This window comes from Stenella coeruleoalba, assembly GCF_951394435.1.
Source record: "Stenella coeruleoalba genome assembly, chromosome: 10".
In the NCBI taxonomy this organism is placed as follows: domain Eukaryota; kingdom Metazoa; phylum Chordata; class Mammalia; order Artiodactyla; family Delphinidae; genus Stenella; species Stenella coeruleoalba.
In genome coordinates this window covers 2,024,601-2,040,375 of record NC_137156.1, presented here as the reverse complement: position 1 = coordinate 2,040,375, position 15,775 = coordinate 2,024,601, and the positions used below count along the sequence as shown (strand labels likewise).

Here is a 15,775-nt window from a genome sequence, read left to right as displayed (position 1 = left end):
GTATGGGTACAGAATGGTTGTAAGTGTATTGGCTATTTATCCTCGTGACTGCATGGCTGACCAGGAGCTGCAGCTCCCTGCTGCTGCCCAGCATCATAAGAGAATTTCATACCACATACCACTAGCCTGGGAAAAGATAAAAATTCAAAGTATGATTTCTACTTAATGCCTATTGCTTTGCACCATCATAAAGTTAAAAAATTATAAGTCAAACCATCATAAGTTGTGGACCATCTGTATTCTTGGCTCTTTTGTAAGTTAACTGATCATTTATGTGTGGGCTTATTTCTGGGCTGTCTATTCTGTTCCATTGATGTATATGTGTGTTTATGCTGGTGCTATACTGTTTTGATTACTATAACTTTGTAATACAGTTTGGGAAGTGTGTTATCTCCAGCTTTGTTCTTTCTCAAGATTGTTTTGATGACTTGGGGTCTTTTGTGTTTCTATAGAAATTTTAGGATTATCTGTTCAATTTCTATGAAAAATGTCATTGGAATTTTTATGGGAACTGCACTGAATCTGTGGTATGGACATTTTAACAATATTAATTCTCCCCATTCACGAGCATGGACTATTTCCATTTATTTGTGTCTTCTTCAATTTCTTTCCTCAATATCTTGAAGTTTTCAGTATATAAGTCTTTCATCTCCCTGGTTAAATTTATTCCTAGATATTTTACTCTTTTTGATGCAATTATAAATGGGACTGTTTTCTTAATTTCTCTTTCTAATAGCTCATTATTAGTATATAAAAATGCAAAATATTTTTGTATACTGATTTTGTATCCTACAACATTGCTGAAATTGTTCATTAGTTCTAACAGTTTTTTGATGGGGTCTTTAGTTTTCTATGCAAAATATCACGCCACCTGCAAACAGTGACAGCTTTATTGCTTTCTTTCCAATTGGTATGCCTTTTCTTTTTCTTGCCTAATAGTTCTGGCTAGGACTTCCAATACTATGTTAAATAAAAGTGGCAAGAGTGGACATCCTTGTCTTGTAACTGATTCTGTTTTTTTTGGTTTTGCCGCAACTTGCATGCATGCAGCTTGTGGGATCTTAGTTCCCAGACCAGGGATTGTATCCTGGCCCTCAGCAGTGAGAGTGCAGAGTCCTAACCACTGGACCGCCAGGGAATTCCTGTCTTGTTTCTGATCTTAGAGGAAAAGCTTTCAGTTTTTCACTGTTGAGTATGATGTTAGCTGCAGGTGTAAAATCTTTTTAACTTTGCACTTTGAAATTTTTCTTAATGAAATGTTGGGGGCAGGAAGTTGTTTGTTTGTTTGAAAGTACCTGAAGGGATTTCTGAAAATGCCTAGGCTGACAGCAATCCTGTGCAATGGGGCTGCTGCAGTCTGGCTCAGGCAACCAACCATCTACATCCTGTACAAAGGTTTCGGTGGGCCCTGCCACCCCAACAAAGCTCACATATCAGCACGGAAGATGATGCTATGAACCATTTTCCTGTAACAGGAGACTTTCCAAGCAAGAGGAAGTACCCTCTGGAAAGAAGCACATCTGCGGGGCAGAGACAGGGGTTGAGGGAGGCTGCCCAGATAAAGGGCATAAAGATGGAGGGGACAGGGGTGAGTCACGGACTGAAGGTGAAGTACCAGAAGCCATTATGATGGTGCAAAGAGCACAGGCTTTTCTCTCATATGAACTCTAGCTCTCATTTATCAGCCCTGTGTCTTGGGTAACTTACATAAGCCTCAATTTCCTCATTGGCAAAAGGAATAATAATGACTGCCTCACAAGACTGCTAAGGATTATGTGAGAAAAAATATGTGAAAACACATGTGTTGCCTGCTTTACAGTTCTGGCTACGATCGGCCCACCGAGCCATGCGCTTCCACGTTCATCCTGTTTCCCAGGCTTTCAGAATACGAGTGTGCATCTGGGATCACTCTTCTCAGCAGCTCTCTACTGACCAGTCCTTGTGAGCGTGGGGTGGGGTGGGGGGAGATTGAGTTATCTGTCCCACTCTCCCCTACAAGCCCTCTGAGGGCACATTCTTCTCCTGGCTAGAAGCTGTTCCTCCTTCGGGTCTCAGAAACGTCATTTCCTCAGGAAAGCCATCCTACATCTTCCCATTAGACATTTTCACAGCACCCAGTACTTCCCCTTTGAAACAGGACAGCTGTAATTTGGGAGTCATTTCAATTAAGCTCACAGAAGGCAGGAAACTGTCTGTCTTATGCACTGTCTACAGTGCCCAGCACAGAACCTGACATATGGCAGTTGGTCATTAAATACATAATTTTTTAAATACAAGAATTATTTAATCATCCAAAAATAAAGAATATAGTTAAACGAATTATAGAACATTCATAAGATGTAATATTATACAACCAATATATTAACAGGTAGATGGCTAGCTATACATATAGACATATGTACAGGAAAAAAGACACAGTGTAAGACACGAAAATGTTAGCAAGGATATCTGGATGGTTGGGTGATTTTTACTTCTTTACATTTCTACTACATTTTCCAAATTTTCTACAATAAACATGAATTACCTTTATAATAACATTTATTTTTTAAAAGGGAATAATTCCTTCACTCAGTAGTTCTTTATTCTAAGGAATGAAATCAGAGATGCTGATACAGAGTATGTACAAGGATGTTCCCAGTAACATTAGGTAAAACAGCAAAAGCACATAAAACAACTGACAGATACAGGATAAGGGAGAATAAGTTATGACCCATTCACACTATGAAATACATCTAGCAGTTTTCAAAAATGACGTTATGTATCAATGTTTAGTAACATTAAAAAAGGCTCACAGAGCTTCCCTGGTGGCGCAGTGGTTGAGAGTCCGCCTGCCGATGCAGGGGACACGGGTTCGTGCCCCGGTCCGGGAAGATCCCACATGCCACGGAGCGGCTGGGCCCGTGAGCCATGGCCGCTGAGCCTGCGCGTCCAGAGCCTGTGCTCCGCAACGGGAGAGGCCACAACAGTGAGAAGCCTGTGTACCGCAAAAAAAAAAAAAAAAAAAAAAGGCTCACAGACAGAGTAAAGAAACAGGAAGGAATTATAACCATGCCCTGAAATATGCCCATGGGGTATTAAGATTCAGCTCTCTGCTTCAGCCCAGGTCTTGTCTCCTCAGAGCTGCCAAGACCAACTAGGACCTGCAGTGCCTCCTACAAGTGCGACGGAGCTCAGGGGAGGGGAGCTTCCTCACGGGTCGGCTGCACTTTGTGAGGCTGGCTCCTGACCCCAGCTGGTTCTCCTCAGTCTGCGGTTTGCTGGTTTAGTCTGGTCTTACTTAACCTTATGCACCTTTTGCATGGTTTCCAATGATTTCTTTTGTTTTTACTGTTTCCCCCACTATTTCTCCATGAATGATTCAACTTTATAAGCACTGACTATCTTAGGAAGGACTTGTGAGTAACTTAGATACCCAAGAGTCACAAAAACACTGAATGTAGGCAGGTAGAAAACTACATTACAAAGCCATGTTACAGGGTACTTAATGAAGGCACACTAGCCTGTTATGTCGTCTTATGATTAATTTCAACAAAGAATGTATCTATTTTAATGGAATTTATTGTTTTCTGTATATTTAATTCAGGGACTTAGGGAAGCAAATCTTTTCCATTGAAATTAACTGAAAATCCCAAGAAACTTCACAAATTATCTTCTGAGGCAGGGTAAGTCTATATATCAAAATATTCATATCTATATTCAATTTTGTCAATTATACCTCAGTAAAAATGGGGGAAAATACAAATTATTAACAATATATAATACCAAAAAAACAGGCAAAACTCATCTACAATATCCACAGTCAAGACAGTAGTTCCTATTAGGTGGAAGCAGGAGGCTGTGAATCACAGAAAGCGCAGGGGCTTCAGGAGTGATGGCAATGTCTCATTTCTTCTTAATGTTTACTTTGTGATACTTAATACAGCTGAACAGTTATGACTTGTGTACTTTTCTGTGTATGTTATACCTCAAAAAAATTTTTTTTAAACTTTAAAAAATATTCATATTTACCTTTAAGTGGTAGAGGACTGTTTTTTCAACTTTTCAGTGATGACCATACATAATGAGTCTGACAGAAAATGCTGGCTGCCTATCTGTCACGCCCCCCTTTTTCCTGCTAACAGAACTCTGTTTTTACTCAGGTATCCAATGGGGATCTCTCAAGGTTCTTTGATTATAACTGCTTGATACTTTGCCCCAGATAAACAAGAGCTCTGCGCAAGGAAGATCTAAATGCTGAGCAAGAGAGAAGAGACTGGAAGAGTTCAACCCAGCGTTATAATGTACGTTACCACATTATGACCCTCTGACGTACCAATTTACACCGTTCCGATTTACAAATAAAGAAACTAAAATCTGGAGTTTAATGCTTCACCTGAAGTAGCAGATCCTGGAACTCAGCCTTTATCTCTTCACGCAAACTTCTATCAGCTCACTAACACATGCTACTTCTCTAGAGAGCAACCAATAATGTCTTTGTTAAAATCAGATGCAAAGACTTCATCTTACAACTGCTCACCTATACTAAATAAGTATGCGACAGTCAGAAACATAGGGAACGTACAGACTAAATTTAAAAAACATATGAAACTAAGTGGTTCGAAATCAATATTCTACAGGTTAACTAACATGATCATTTTTGCCAGAGTATGATATCCAACCAAAGCATGGGAAGCTCTGTATTTTTCAAATTCCCAGATCATACTGGTGGTATTAACATGTTGTGGATTAATAAGCACCCAGTAGTAATGTGCGATTTTGGAAATTGCTATTTAGGGATTTTTTTCTTAATTCTCATTAATAGTCACAAACCTGAAAGTACAGTATAGCTCTGGTGTGCAATATAGCTCAGACAGAGGAAAATGAAAGTTAACTGTTATTGCTGTTTTATCAGTAATAATAGTGATGAGGATGATATACCCCCAAATATTTTAAGCAAGCTCAGTCTTCACCTTTTGTGTTTAGAAGGGCTGCAGTTTTCCAAATTTATAATAGACTATAATTTCCTCTCTACTCTTGCACCTACCTGATGGTTACAAAATGCAGATCAGGTAAGAAGTCACTCTACGCTCCAAAGCTCACTCCTGCCTTGATTTCTTCATGTGTAAATCGGGGGAGAAGTAATAGTGGTCTAAAGACCAAAGGACTTCTGGAAAGTTGGTTGAATATAACAGTCTCAGGCTTTGTCCAAGATACACGAGCAAGGAAGAGCCAGACGATCAGCAGGAGACAAAGAAATGAACACCCCCTTTGTGGGGTTTTGTCCGATGCTTAGGAAAAAAGGATGTAATTTATCCTCTACAAAACTCTCAAGAAACCAAGAACAAGCCTAACGAAGAATAGAAATGTATGTGTGTAGTCAGGACATGGAAGCAACCTAAGTATCCCTTGACAGATGAATGGATAAAGAAGATGTGGCACATATATACAATGGAATATTACTCAGCCATAAAAAGGAACAAAATTGTTATTTGTAGTGAGGTGGATGGACCTAGAGTCTGTCATACTGAGAGAAGTCAGAAAGAGAAAAACAAACACCGTATGCTAACACATATATATGGAATCTAAAAAAAAAAAAAAAAAGGTTCTGAAGAACCTAGGGGCAGGGCAGGAATAAAGACGCAGACTAGAGAATGGACTTCAGGACACAGGGAGGGAGAAGGGTAAGCTGGGACGAAGTGAGAGAGTGGCATGGACATATATACACACTACCAAACGTAAAATAGATAGCTAGTGGGAAGCAGCCGAATAGCACAGGGAGATCAGCTCGGTGCTTTGTGACCACCTAGAGGGGTGGGATAGGGAGGGTGGGAGGGAGGGAGACGCAAGAGGGAGTAAACATGGGGATATACGTATATGTATAGCTGATTCACTTTGTTATACAGCAGAAACTAACACACCACTGTAAAGCAATTATACTCCAATAAAGATGTTAAAACAGAAACAAAAACAAAAACTCTCAAGAGATTATGAACATTTCGTAAAAGCACACGCCACTGACCACCGAACAGAAGACGCCTTCTAGGGTGACAGCAACCTCCCCTTCGTCGCCGTTAACCCTCCTTTCCCACTTGCCAGCACACGTCTAAGACAACGCGGAAACACTTCTGACTGCTTCGCAGTTCGCGGCGACCCCAGCGCCCCAGTCAAAGGTCCTTCCGAAGGGCGGGGGAGGAGGCCCGGCCTGGGACGCCTGCGTAACCCTGTTGCGGCGAGAGCAGGCACCGCTGAGGCTTAAGGGCACAGCAAGGAAAACCCACCATCCCCCAAAACAACGGTGGCCACCCGACAGTCTGTTCCTACTTCACGCCGTTATCGCGCCCAAGGCAGGTGTCCGCCCTGTCCGGACAGACCGAAACCCCCAGCCAGAAATGAGCCCGTCTCTTCTGCGCCCGACTTCCCGGAACGCCACGGATCACGCCCACCGCCTGACCTCCGGGAGCGTCGTCGCCCGCCCACCGCCCGTGCGCCGGAGCGGAAGCCCCGACCGTGGTCGGAGGCCGACCCGCGAGACTATCTGCGCCACCGCTTCGCTTTCGCTTTCGCGAAAGGATTCGCTTTCGCTTCCGCGGGAAACTTCCCCAGGCCCGAGACCGGGTGAGGGAAGAGGCGGCGGGGAAAGCCCGGAGTTGCTCCGACGCCCGGCAGCCTCGCCGGCGCGGGGCTGGGGTGCGAGCCGAGCCTGACCCGGGGGCGGGGGGGGGGGTCGCCGGGGCGGAGCAGTCAGCTCACCGCGCCCGGCTCCGCGGGCCTGCTGTCCGCCGCGTGGAACCCAGCGCGTCAGCGCGCTCCGGCTCCCCTCCGGGTGTGTCGCCGGGCCCCGCGCTCCGGGAGGCCGGTCCGGTGTCCACGTCGCCTGCGGGCCGACTGAAGGAGCTTGGCTGGCGGAAGGCGTGGACTGCTCGCTCCGCCTCCGCGCCCGCTCCTGCCCCGGAGGAGGACGACGAGAGTGCCCGCCCCGCGCCCGGCGGGGCCTCCTGGCCGCTTTTTAAAACCCAGAGGATCGCGGCTTTGCTGTGTTTCAGAGCGGGATTGGGAGGCCAAGAGAAGAGAGTTAGTGCGCCGAGCCATAGAAACCACTCACGGAAACCTCCCAGGCGGGACAGGCAGCTCGGGAGGCACTGGGTTGCTTACCCAGGGGATTGTGAGCTCTGCGGGTCAGCAGCGCTGAAACCTTAGGCAGGTAGCTACCAGTCTCTCATCTCCTTCACCTGTAAAGTGGGGATAATCTGCTCTGTCGGGCTGTGGAGGAAGAAACTGGGTACTTATTTTGCAGCCCTATACAAAGGTGACTGGGAAGTCTCAAGCCAAATGGGAAATGTTTGCTATAGTGTTACGTTAAAAAGCTAATTATATTCACAGCGTGATTATATACTGTAAAAAGATACATACATCAAGAGAATGAGATGCCACAAGATAAAAATATTTGCAAAAGGCATATCTGATAAAAGTTACCCAAAATATACTAAAAGTGCAAGAAAAGGAAAAACGCAGTTGAAAATGGGCAAAAGATCTCAACAGACACCTCACCATACAGACTGCAAATAAGTATATGAAAAGATGCTCAGTATTATAGGGTATTAGGAAATTGTAAATTTGAAAAACCAATGAGATACCACTACCTACTGTTGATCTAAAATAAATTGCCAACTATTTCTCCAGCAAAAACAGGTTTATTATAAAAAGAACTGCAATTTGGGGGCTACCACGATGGGAACCTGCATGCAAGTTCCCAGCAAAAATGGAAAGGAGGACACTTTTATGTGGGGAAAGGAAGTTGGGAGGGATGTAGTAAAAAAAAAAAAAAAAAAACCAACAGTCCATTGCTTTTCATTGGCTGAGTTGTTGCCAGGAAAGAAAAGGTCCCTGCTATTTTTGCAGGGTGTGAGACTTCCCCCTTCCCCTTTATGACCTCCTGACTCTCTTTCATTGAGGTTTCTGTTCTTTTTTGTTTGTGTTTTTTACATTTCCCCCTTTTGATCAAAATCTTTCTCTGAAAGCATCTGATCAAGCATGAGGGTTTTTTTGGTGTCAGTGGCTTTTTGTACCTCAGTGCCAGGGAGGACCTTTCCTGTGTACAGTCTCACATCAGAGGGAAAATGCAGATTTCAAACCTACTGAGATTACATTTGAGTATTGAAGAGGAGCAGAGAGAACTGTGAGGCACTTTTCATCTAAAGTTCATATGTTACCAAGATCATAGACACTGGAGATCATCTGAGCATGTCATCATCAAAGGTTTGGTGACAAACTCCAACAGGCCTGGAATGGATATTTTGGGAAAGATGTCTCATCGGATGTCATCTGCTTCAATTCTGGGAAATCTTGACTTTCAGGTCACCAGGTGATGTGCAGGTCTAGTCAGGGCTTGGCACTTTCTTTAAGTGTGTCATGTGAATCCAAGAGTCAATTCCTTGTAGTTTGGTGGCACAAGGGTTGGTTTAGCAGTACTTGATAGGGGCCTTTCCAGCAAGGTTGAAGAGAGTTTTTCTGGAGGTAATTACTCCAGTAGATGAAATCTCTAGGTTGCAAGGTGTGATTCTTAAGGTCTTCATTTTCTGAGAGACGCTAAAAAGATTGCTCTACCAAAATACAGTTATTCTTAATTGAAATAATTAGGCCTTTACAATATTGTAATATCTCTTATCAAGTCTCAGTCAGAAGAGACAGGAGTGAAGTGCATTGGGTGTCCTGTGACCATCTCAAAGGGTGAGAGTTTATGCATTTAAAAAGGAATAGGGGGCTTCCCTGGGGGCACAGTGGTTGAGAGTCCGCCTGCCTATGCAGGGGACATGGGTTCGTGCCCTGGTCCAGGAGAATCCCACATGCCGCAGAGCGGCTGGGCCCGTGAGCCATGGCCGCTGAGCCTGCGCCTCCAGAGCCTGTGCTCCGCAACGGGAGAGGCCACGGCAGTGAGAGGCCCGCGTACCACAAAAAAAAAAAAAAAAAAAAAAAAAATTCTGCTGTGGAAAGAAACTATTAAGGGAATGAAGAGAGACAACATACTGGGAGAAAATATTTGCAAAGCACGTATCTGATAGAGGATTTGTATTCAAATATTCTTTAAAAACTCTTAAAACTCAACAATACAAAAACAAACAACTCTATTAAAAATGGGCAAAATATCTGGACAGCTCACCGAAAACAATATACAGATGGCAAAAAACATGAAAAGGTGCTTAACGTCATTTGTCATCAGGGAATTACAAATTAAAGCAACAATGAGTTGTTTACTTATTTTCATCACTACACACCTTTTAGAATGGCTAAAATCAGAAACAAAACACAAAAATACCAATTGCTGGAGAGGATATGGAAAATAAGTAGCTTTTTCACTGCTGTGAGGAATGTAAAATGGTGCAGCCACTGTGCAAGAAAGTTCGGCACTTTCTTAAAAAGCGAAACACAGTCTTACCTGTGATCCATCAATTATACTCCTACTTATTTACCCAAATGAACTGAAAACTCATGTCCACACAAAAACCTGAACATGGATGTTTATAGCAGCTTTGTCCATAACTGCCCAAAGCTGAAAGCAACCAAGATGTCCTTTAATAGATGAAGGATAAACTATGGTACATACATGCAATATTATTCAGCAATAAGAAGAAATGAGCTCTCAAGCCACAGAAACACATGGAGGAAACTTAAATGCGTATTTCTCCGTAACAGAAGCCAGTCTGAAAAGGCTACATGTTGTTGGATTCCAATTCTATGACATTTTGGAAAAGGCAAACTATACATACAAAAAAAGATCAGTGGTTAAAAAACAAAAATCAGTGGTGGTCAGAGGTGTGGGGATGGAGGGGAGGGATGAATAGTTGAAGCACAGGGAATTTTATTACAGTGAAACTATTCTATGATACTGTAATAGTAGATACATAATACCAGACATTTGTCAAAACCCGTAAAACTTTACTACACGAAGAGTGAACTTTAATGTATGCGATTTAGAAAAATAATAATTTAGGAGGTCTGGAGATTCCAGGAAAAAATGTAGACTGTGACAAGGGAGTCTAATTGTATTACAAAAGTATGAAACAACCACCCCAAGGAGGGTGGGGGCAGGGGGAAGGGACTTCAGTCACTTTGGAGTCCATAGGCTAAAGGCAAAAGGAACTGCACACGGGACGACGCTCTAATTGATAAAGTCGATTCCCACGGTACACACGTTAACAATTCTGACACTGCCATACGTGTTTGCTGGACCTGAACAATTGAGTAGTGGATGGTGAAAGCCAGGGTTCTTGTCATTAGAATGGGAATTTACAGATTAGAAAGGGGAGGAGGCTAGAATAATCCACATGTAAGGGACAGAGTTGATGATGGTAAAACAATGTAGGCACAGATGGCTACATATAAAAATATCTACACATACATGCATACACGTGAGTTGGTGGCACACATACATTTCTTTGCTCTACCAGCTAAGGGAGCCTGAAAGAAATCACACTGTACCATAGCAACCAGCACACCTAGTGACCAGATCTTGTTTCTAAAAGGGTCCCCAATGGCCAAAGTTGGAAGACAATGAGCAAGATAACTTAAAACGTAGCACTGGATTATAACCTAAGGTAGAAAATCATATCCATGAGTGCATATTGATACAGATAAGTGACTGAATAAATAAATGGAGGGGAAACAGATCTCCTACGCAGAATTCCAAATAAATTATGTATGTATTCCAGTCTAAGCGAGTTGGAGTATAACTCCCACTCTTTAAGTGTGGGCTCCACAAAGTGACTTCTTTCCAAATCACACAGCATGGAAAGGGCGAAACAATACAACTGCTTCAGCCAGCTGATCAGATCAAGTTCAACATCAACCATCATAAACCGTATTGATAGTATGTGTCCTTGATATGATGTGATGAAAATAGCACTTTCCCTCTGTGAGCTTTCTCCCCAAAACCATAACTCCAGGCGAATCATGAGGAAAAAAGGCACATTCCAGTAGAGGGACAACGGGTATACCTGACCAGTATTCTTCAAAACCCTCAAGGTCATCAAAGCCAAGAATCTCTGAGAAATCTCACAGGTGAGAGAAGCCTAAGAAGACATGACAAATAAATGTAACATGGTATCATGGATGGGAGGCTGGAACAGAAGAAAAGACATTAGGTAAAAACCAAGGTCATCTGAACTATGGACTTTCGTTAATAATAATGTATCAGTGTTGGTTCATTAATTGTAACAAATGTGTCATGCTAAGATAATAAAGGGGAAACTATCCATACGGTATATGGAAACTGTAGTTTCTTTCAATTTTTCTATAAATCTAAACTGTTCTTTAAAATGGTCTATTAATTTTTAAAATGCTAAAAAAAATCAGTTAGCTGTACTTGTGTGGGTCTATTCCTCTCTCTCTCCCCTCTTCAGTTGACCTTGTATCTATTCCTTTGCTACGCCACATTGTGTTCATTACTGTAGCTTTAGGGTAGGTCTTCATATTGCGCACTGTGGAGCCAAATGTATGCTTTCTCAAAATTGTTTTAACTATTCTAGCTTCTCTGCCTTTCTCTGTACATTTTAGAATCAACTTGTCTATATTTACCAGAAATTCTCTAGGATTTTGACTGGAACTGTATTAAACGGATGTATAAGGGAATGTATAAGGGGATGTACAATGGATGAATGGGGAGAATTGACATCTTAACACTACTGATTCTTCCAATCCACGAATATGATGGGTTTCTCTATTTAAAGAGCTATTCTAATTTTTTATCAGCTGTTTGCAGTTTTCAGTACAGAGACGGTGTACATGTTTTGTGAGATTATTTCATTTTTCTATCATAAATGTTGTTTTACTTTTGGTTTCCAACTGTACCTTGCTCGTATATAGAAATACAGTTTGCCTTTGCTGGTTGACCTTGTATCTTGTGACCTTGCTAAACTCTCTTATTAGTTCTAGACCATCTTTTCTGTAGATCTTTGAAATTTTCTATGTAGACAATCATATAATCTGCAAACAGTGGCAGTTTTAGTTTTTCCTTTCCAGTACGTGCACTGACTAGTTCTTCCTGTGTGATGTGGGACAGGGGTGGTGGAAGTGGACATCCTTGCTCTAGTCCTTATTTTATCAGAAAAGTTTAACATTAGCTGTAGGTTTTTAGATGCTCTCTATCAGGTTGGGGACATTTCTTCCAACCCAAGTTTGCTGAGAAGGTATTGTTTTTGCTTTTCAAGAATGGCTTTGGAGGTGACCCTGAGAAGGAATCTGAGGAGGACAGCCCCAAAAAGGGTCTGAGGAGGATGGAAGAAAGAGAATCTGAGGACTGTTCTGAAAAAGTCTGAAGAAAGTGGCGTCAAAAAGGAGTCAGAGGGCTTCCCCGGTGGCACAGTGGTTGAGAGTCTGCCTGCCGATGCAGGGGACGCGGGTTCGTGCCCTGGTCCGGGAGGATCCCACATGCCGCGGAGCGGCTGAGCCTGCGCGTCCGGAGCCTGTGCTCTGTAACGGGAGAGGCCACAACAGTGAGAGGCCCGCGTACAGCAAAAAAAAAAAAAAAAAAAAAAAAAAAAGAGTCAGAAAGAAATGACCCTGAGAGATCAGATGCTGATTTGAGGATAACAGCTCTGAGTGAGGGAAGGTTCAGATGAAAGGAAGAGGATGCACACGAAATACTATCTGGTGGCGGCTTCCCTGGTGGCACAGTGGACACGACTCCGTGCTCCCAAAGCAGGGAGCCCAGGTTCAATCCCTGGTCAGGGAACTAGATCCCACACGCCGCAACTAAGAGTTCGCAGGTCACAACTAAGGAGCCTGCAAGCCGCAACTAAGACCTGGTGCAACCAAAGATAAATAAGTAAATATTAAAAACAAAACAAAAAGAAATACTATCAGGTGATGCATTAGGTGAAAAAGAGAAGAAAGAAAATGAGGATGGAAAAGGGTCTGAAGATGGTGGGGGGTGGAGGGGCGGGGGAGGGGGAGAGGAAGGTGAAAGGTGTGTGACGAGGGGGATCCAGCGGGAAGCTGGGACAGTCTGATGGGGGCGGGGCTGGGATACTAAGCAGAAGGGCCCTGACCCCAGGCAGCTGCTCTGTCCTGGGCAGTGACGATGACCGTGACGATGGGGGGAGGGGGTGGGGGGAAGGGATCTAATTCCTCAAACCTGCTTTGGGGGAGACACTCCACCTACACGTGCCCACACCTTGAGGTTACTGTCAGTCGTGTTCCCCGAGCTCGCACACACTGACAGGATGCCTTCTCACTACTGCTTGGAAACCTCGTTGTCGCGGGCACGCAGGGATTGTAAAACTATGTTAAGTGGCTGATCAATTAAAACTTCACAGTCATGATGCAAGTTAAAAAAAAAAAAAAAAAAAAAAAGATGGAAGAAGTAAGTCCAAACAGAGCACTCAAACACGAGCTGTGAACAGACTTCACTTTTCTATGCAAAGAGAAATTCAAGTTGAGTTATGGAATTAAACAAAACAAAACCTAACAAATCCAGTTCCAAGCCAGAACTACAGAAAAACACCACTACCCGTGAAGGCTGAAGACAGGGAGATGGAAAAATATTAGAAATGAAAAGAAAGCCTGGGAGAATACGGACATCTGTCAGGAGAGAATCCGGGACAACCAGCGGGTGACGGGAGCCGCGAGTCGGCCTACAGGACCCTGGAGACGCAGTCACATCACCCCACACACCTGCTGCTCTGTTGTGCCGTCGTTTATTACACACACCAGCACCTCCCAGCGTGGCCCCGAGGTCACTGCCCGAAGTACCAGGGGGGTGAGCAGGGGATGGGCTCCTCGTTCCAGATGGTCTTCAGCCTCTGCGCCCAGGAGGCCACCATCCCCTTTCTTTCTTCTTCTGATGCATATTCAGGAGCAAAACTGATATGAGGGGCAAGGACTTTAAATCCACAGAAGTGCAGCGTGCCGTGCTATAGCCGCAAAGAAAGGGGAGCGATGAGAAGCCGCCCTGCACACGCCATCCGTTCAGTCACCAAAGGGGACAGAACACCTTTCATGCTACCAGTTAATCGAAAACAACGGAACTGCCCCAGAACCTCAGGACACGGCCGCTACCAGGGAGGTGAAGAGTGCTGGGCAGCGGCAAGTTCCAAATTCTACTCTGATAACTGACATTAATCTTTAATCTCTGCTGTTGAGTCAGACACTGAAGTTTAGGTTTTGACTGGTTAGGCAAGTTATGGCAAGTCATGTGATGGAATATTCTAGAATGAGGTTATTTTAGCTACAATGTGCCACCATGGAAGGCTGTTCAAGATATGCATTAAATGTAAACAGCAAGAAGAAACGTGAAGCAGTATTTGTGGCACACGGTTTATGTAAAAAGATAAACATGATAAGCCTAATCATTAAAAGTATATATTTAAAAATATATATGGGCTGTAAAGAAATACATCAAATCATTCAAAGTGATTATTTTTAAGGGAGAAATTAAGGGGACTATTTTTGTATTTTCTAATCTCACTTTTTTCTATGATATGTACTTCTGCAAACTGAAATAAAGGTGAAGATTTTTTAAAAGCAAGAATTTAGGCCTGGCTAATGGCACCTAAGAGGCCCCTCGGCCTCTGCAGAGGAAGCTCGGGCTTCTGCAGCTGAGCATCACTACATGGAACGACTATCCCGTCTCCTTTCAGAGATCGTTCTTCTAGAAATATCACTGTCCTCCGTCTGCACTCCTTCCCTAAACCCACACCCTGTCCAGGCCTGCCCCATCAGGTGGGTGGGAGGCCGGGACCCACGCCACCGCCTGCATTTCTAAAGCGCACGAACCCTTAGCTACGTGATCCCTTCCGAGCTCAACACACACCCCTAACGACCTAGATGGGCAGCTTCCATGCAGGTCTCTGGGTCTCCCAGGAGTTCCCTACAGCACAGGGGGGCTGGGACAGGGCCCCCAGCTCCCTTCCTTGGCTCTGCCCCTCACCAGGGCACTTCCGCTGACCGCCGTCCTCGCCGACCCCGGGCCCAGGGCGCAGAGGCAGCCCAGCGTCCACCTGGGAGCGCGGCCCGGAGCTGAGTCCCGGGCTCCTGGAGGCGGGGTGGGCTCTGGGGAGGCGCCCAGCCGCTGGCTCCATGGAAACATGCCCACTCACAAGGCTGCCGGTTGCGGGCCGGGGAGCCTTTTGCCAGGGTTCCAGGCGATGCTGCCTCGGGAAGCAGAGCCGGAGTGTGGATGGCTCTGCCCTCCCGAATCGTGACACACACGGGCCACCGTGGGGCTCCTGTGTGCCCCAGAGCACACCAGCCAACTAGGTTTGGCCTGGCCTCTAACCAAACGATGGCAGAGGCTATCCTGATAACACGTGTTTCCTCACTGGCCAGCCTTTCCAGTGCTGCCAAGTAAATCAGGAAAGAGGGCAGAGGCTGTCCCTTCCTGAACCCAGGGAAGTCCGAACGGTCTGGCCTCCAGGCCTATGTCACACCTCACTTGTGCCAGGGGAGGTGCGGCTCAGGGAAGGGTGTGGCGTACCTGGAGGGGCCACAGGAAGTATCGGAAGTCTCCGTTGGCTCCAGTTTTCCAGTACATGTCGGCCGTGCCGCCCGTGGTTATGGACAGGATGGCCAGTTTACCCTGAGGAGGACACAGCACACGCTCTGGTGGGACCCCAGAGGACAGGGTAGTAAAGGCCACTGTGACTCCAGCCCAGAGGTTTCTAACGACCGGGAGGGAAAACCCGAGGCCAGCTCCCCTGCACCCTTCCCTGATGGAAAGACACACATTCCCATCTCCGTCCAGCCCAACTGCAGGTGACAGCTACATCAAATGGAGAGAGCAGGGGACAACCAGAGGAACGGA

The 15,775-nt window shown here is 44.8% G+C and overlaps 2 protein-coding genes across 12 annotated transcripts in view; both read right to left on the bottom strand.

Moving 5' to 3' along the window:
* Positions 1–13,761, bottom strand: part of RIPK1 (receptor interacting serine/threonine kinase 1) — a 41,810-nt gene extending 28,049 nt beyond the window's left edge. The window contains exons 1-3 of one of the 6 annotated variants that reach the window (XM_079935663.1): positions 5,999–6,683; positions 4,009–5,146; positions 2,793–2,974 (exon numbers count right to left, since the gene is read on the bottom strand). The gene's annotated coding sequence lies outside the window, so the exon portion shown is untranslated. Of the gene's footprint in view, positions 1–2,792; positions 5,147–5,998; positions 6,684–6,729; positions 11,742–13,647 lie in introns of those variants that run through there. The other 5 variants (XM_079935665.1, XM_079935666.1, XM_079935662.1 and 2 more) reach the window with 5 other exon arrangements.
* Positions 1–15,775, bottom strand: part of NQO2 (N-ribosyldihydronicotinamide:quinone dehydrogenase 2) — a 33,836-nt gene that overhangs the window by 4,252 nt on the left and 13,809 nt on the right. For 5 of the 6 annotated variants that reach the window (XM_079935673.1, XM_079935676.1, XM_079935672.1 and 2 more), the window contains 2 exons: positions 15,449–15,550; positions 13,648–13,886 (listed from right to left, as the gene is read on the bottom strand). In XM_079935673.1, coding sequence (XP_079791799.1) covers positions 13,710–13,886; positions 15,449–15,550 — 279 coding nt within the window. In that variant the 3' untranslated portion in view covers positions 13,648–13,709. The remainder of the gene's footprint in view (positions 1–13,647; positions 13,887–15,448; positions 15,551–15,775) is intronic. The other variant, XM_079935675.1, reaches the window with a different exon arrangement.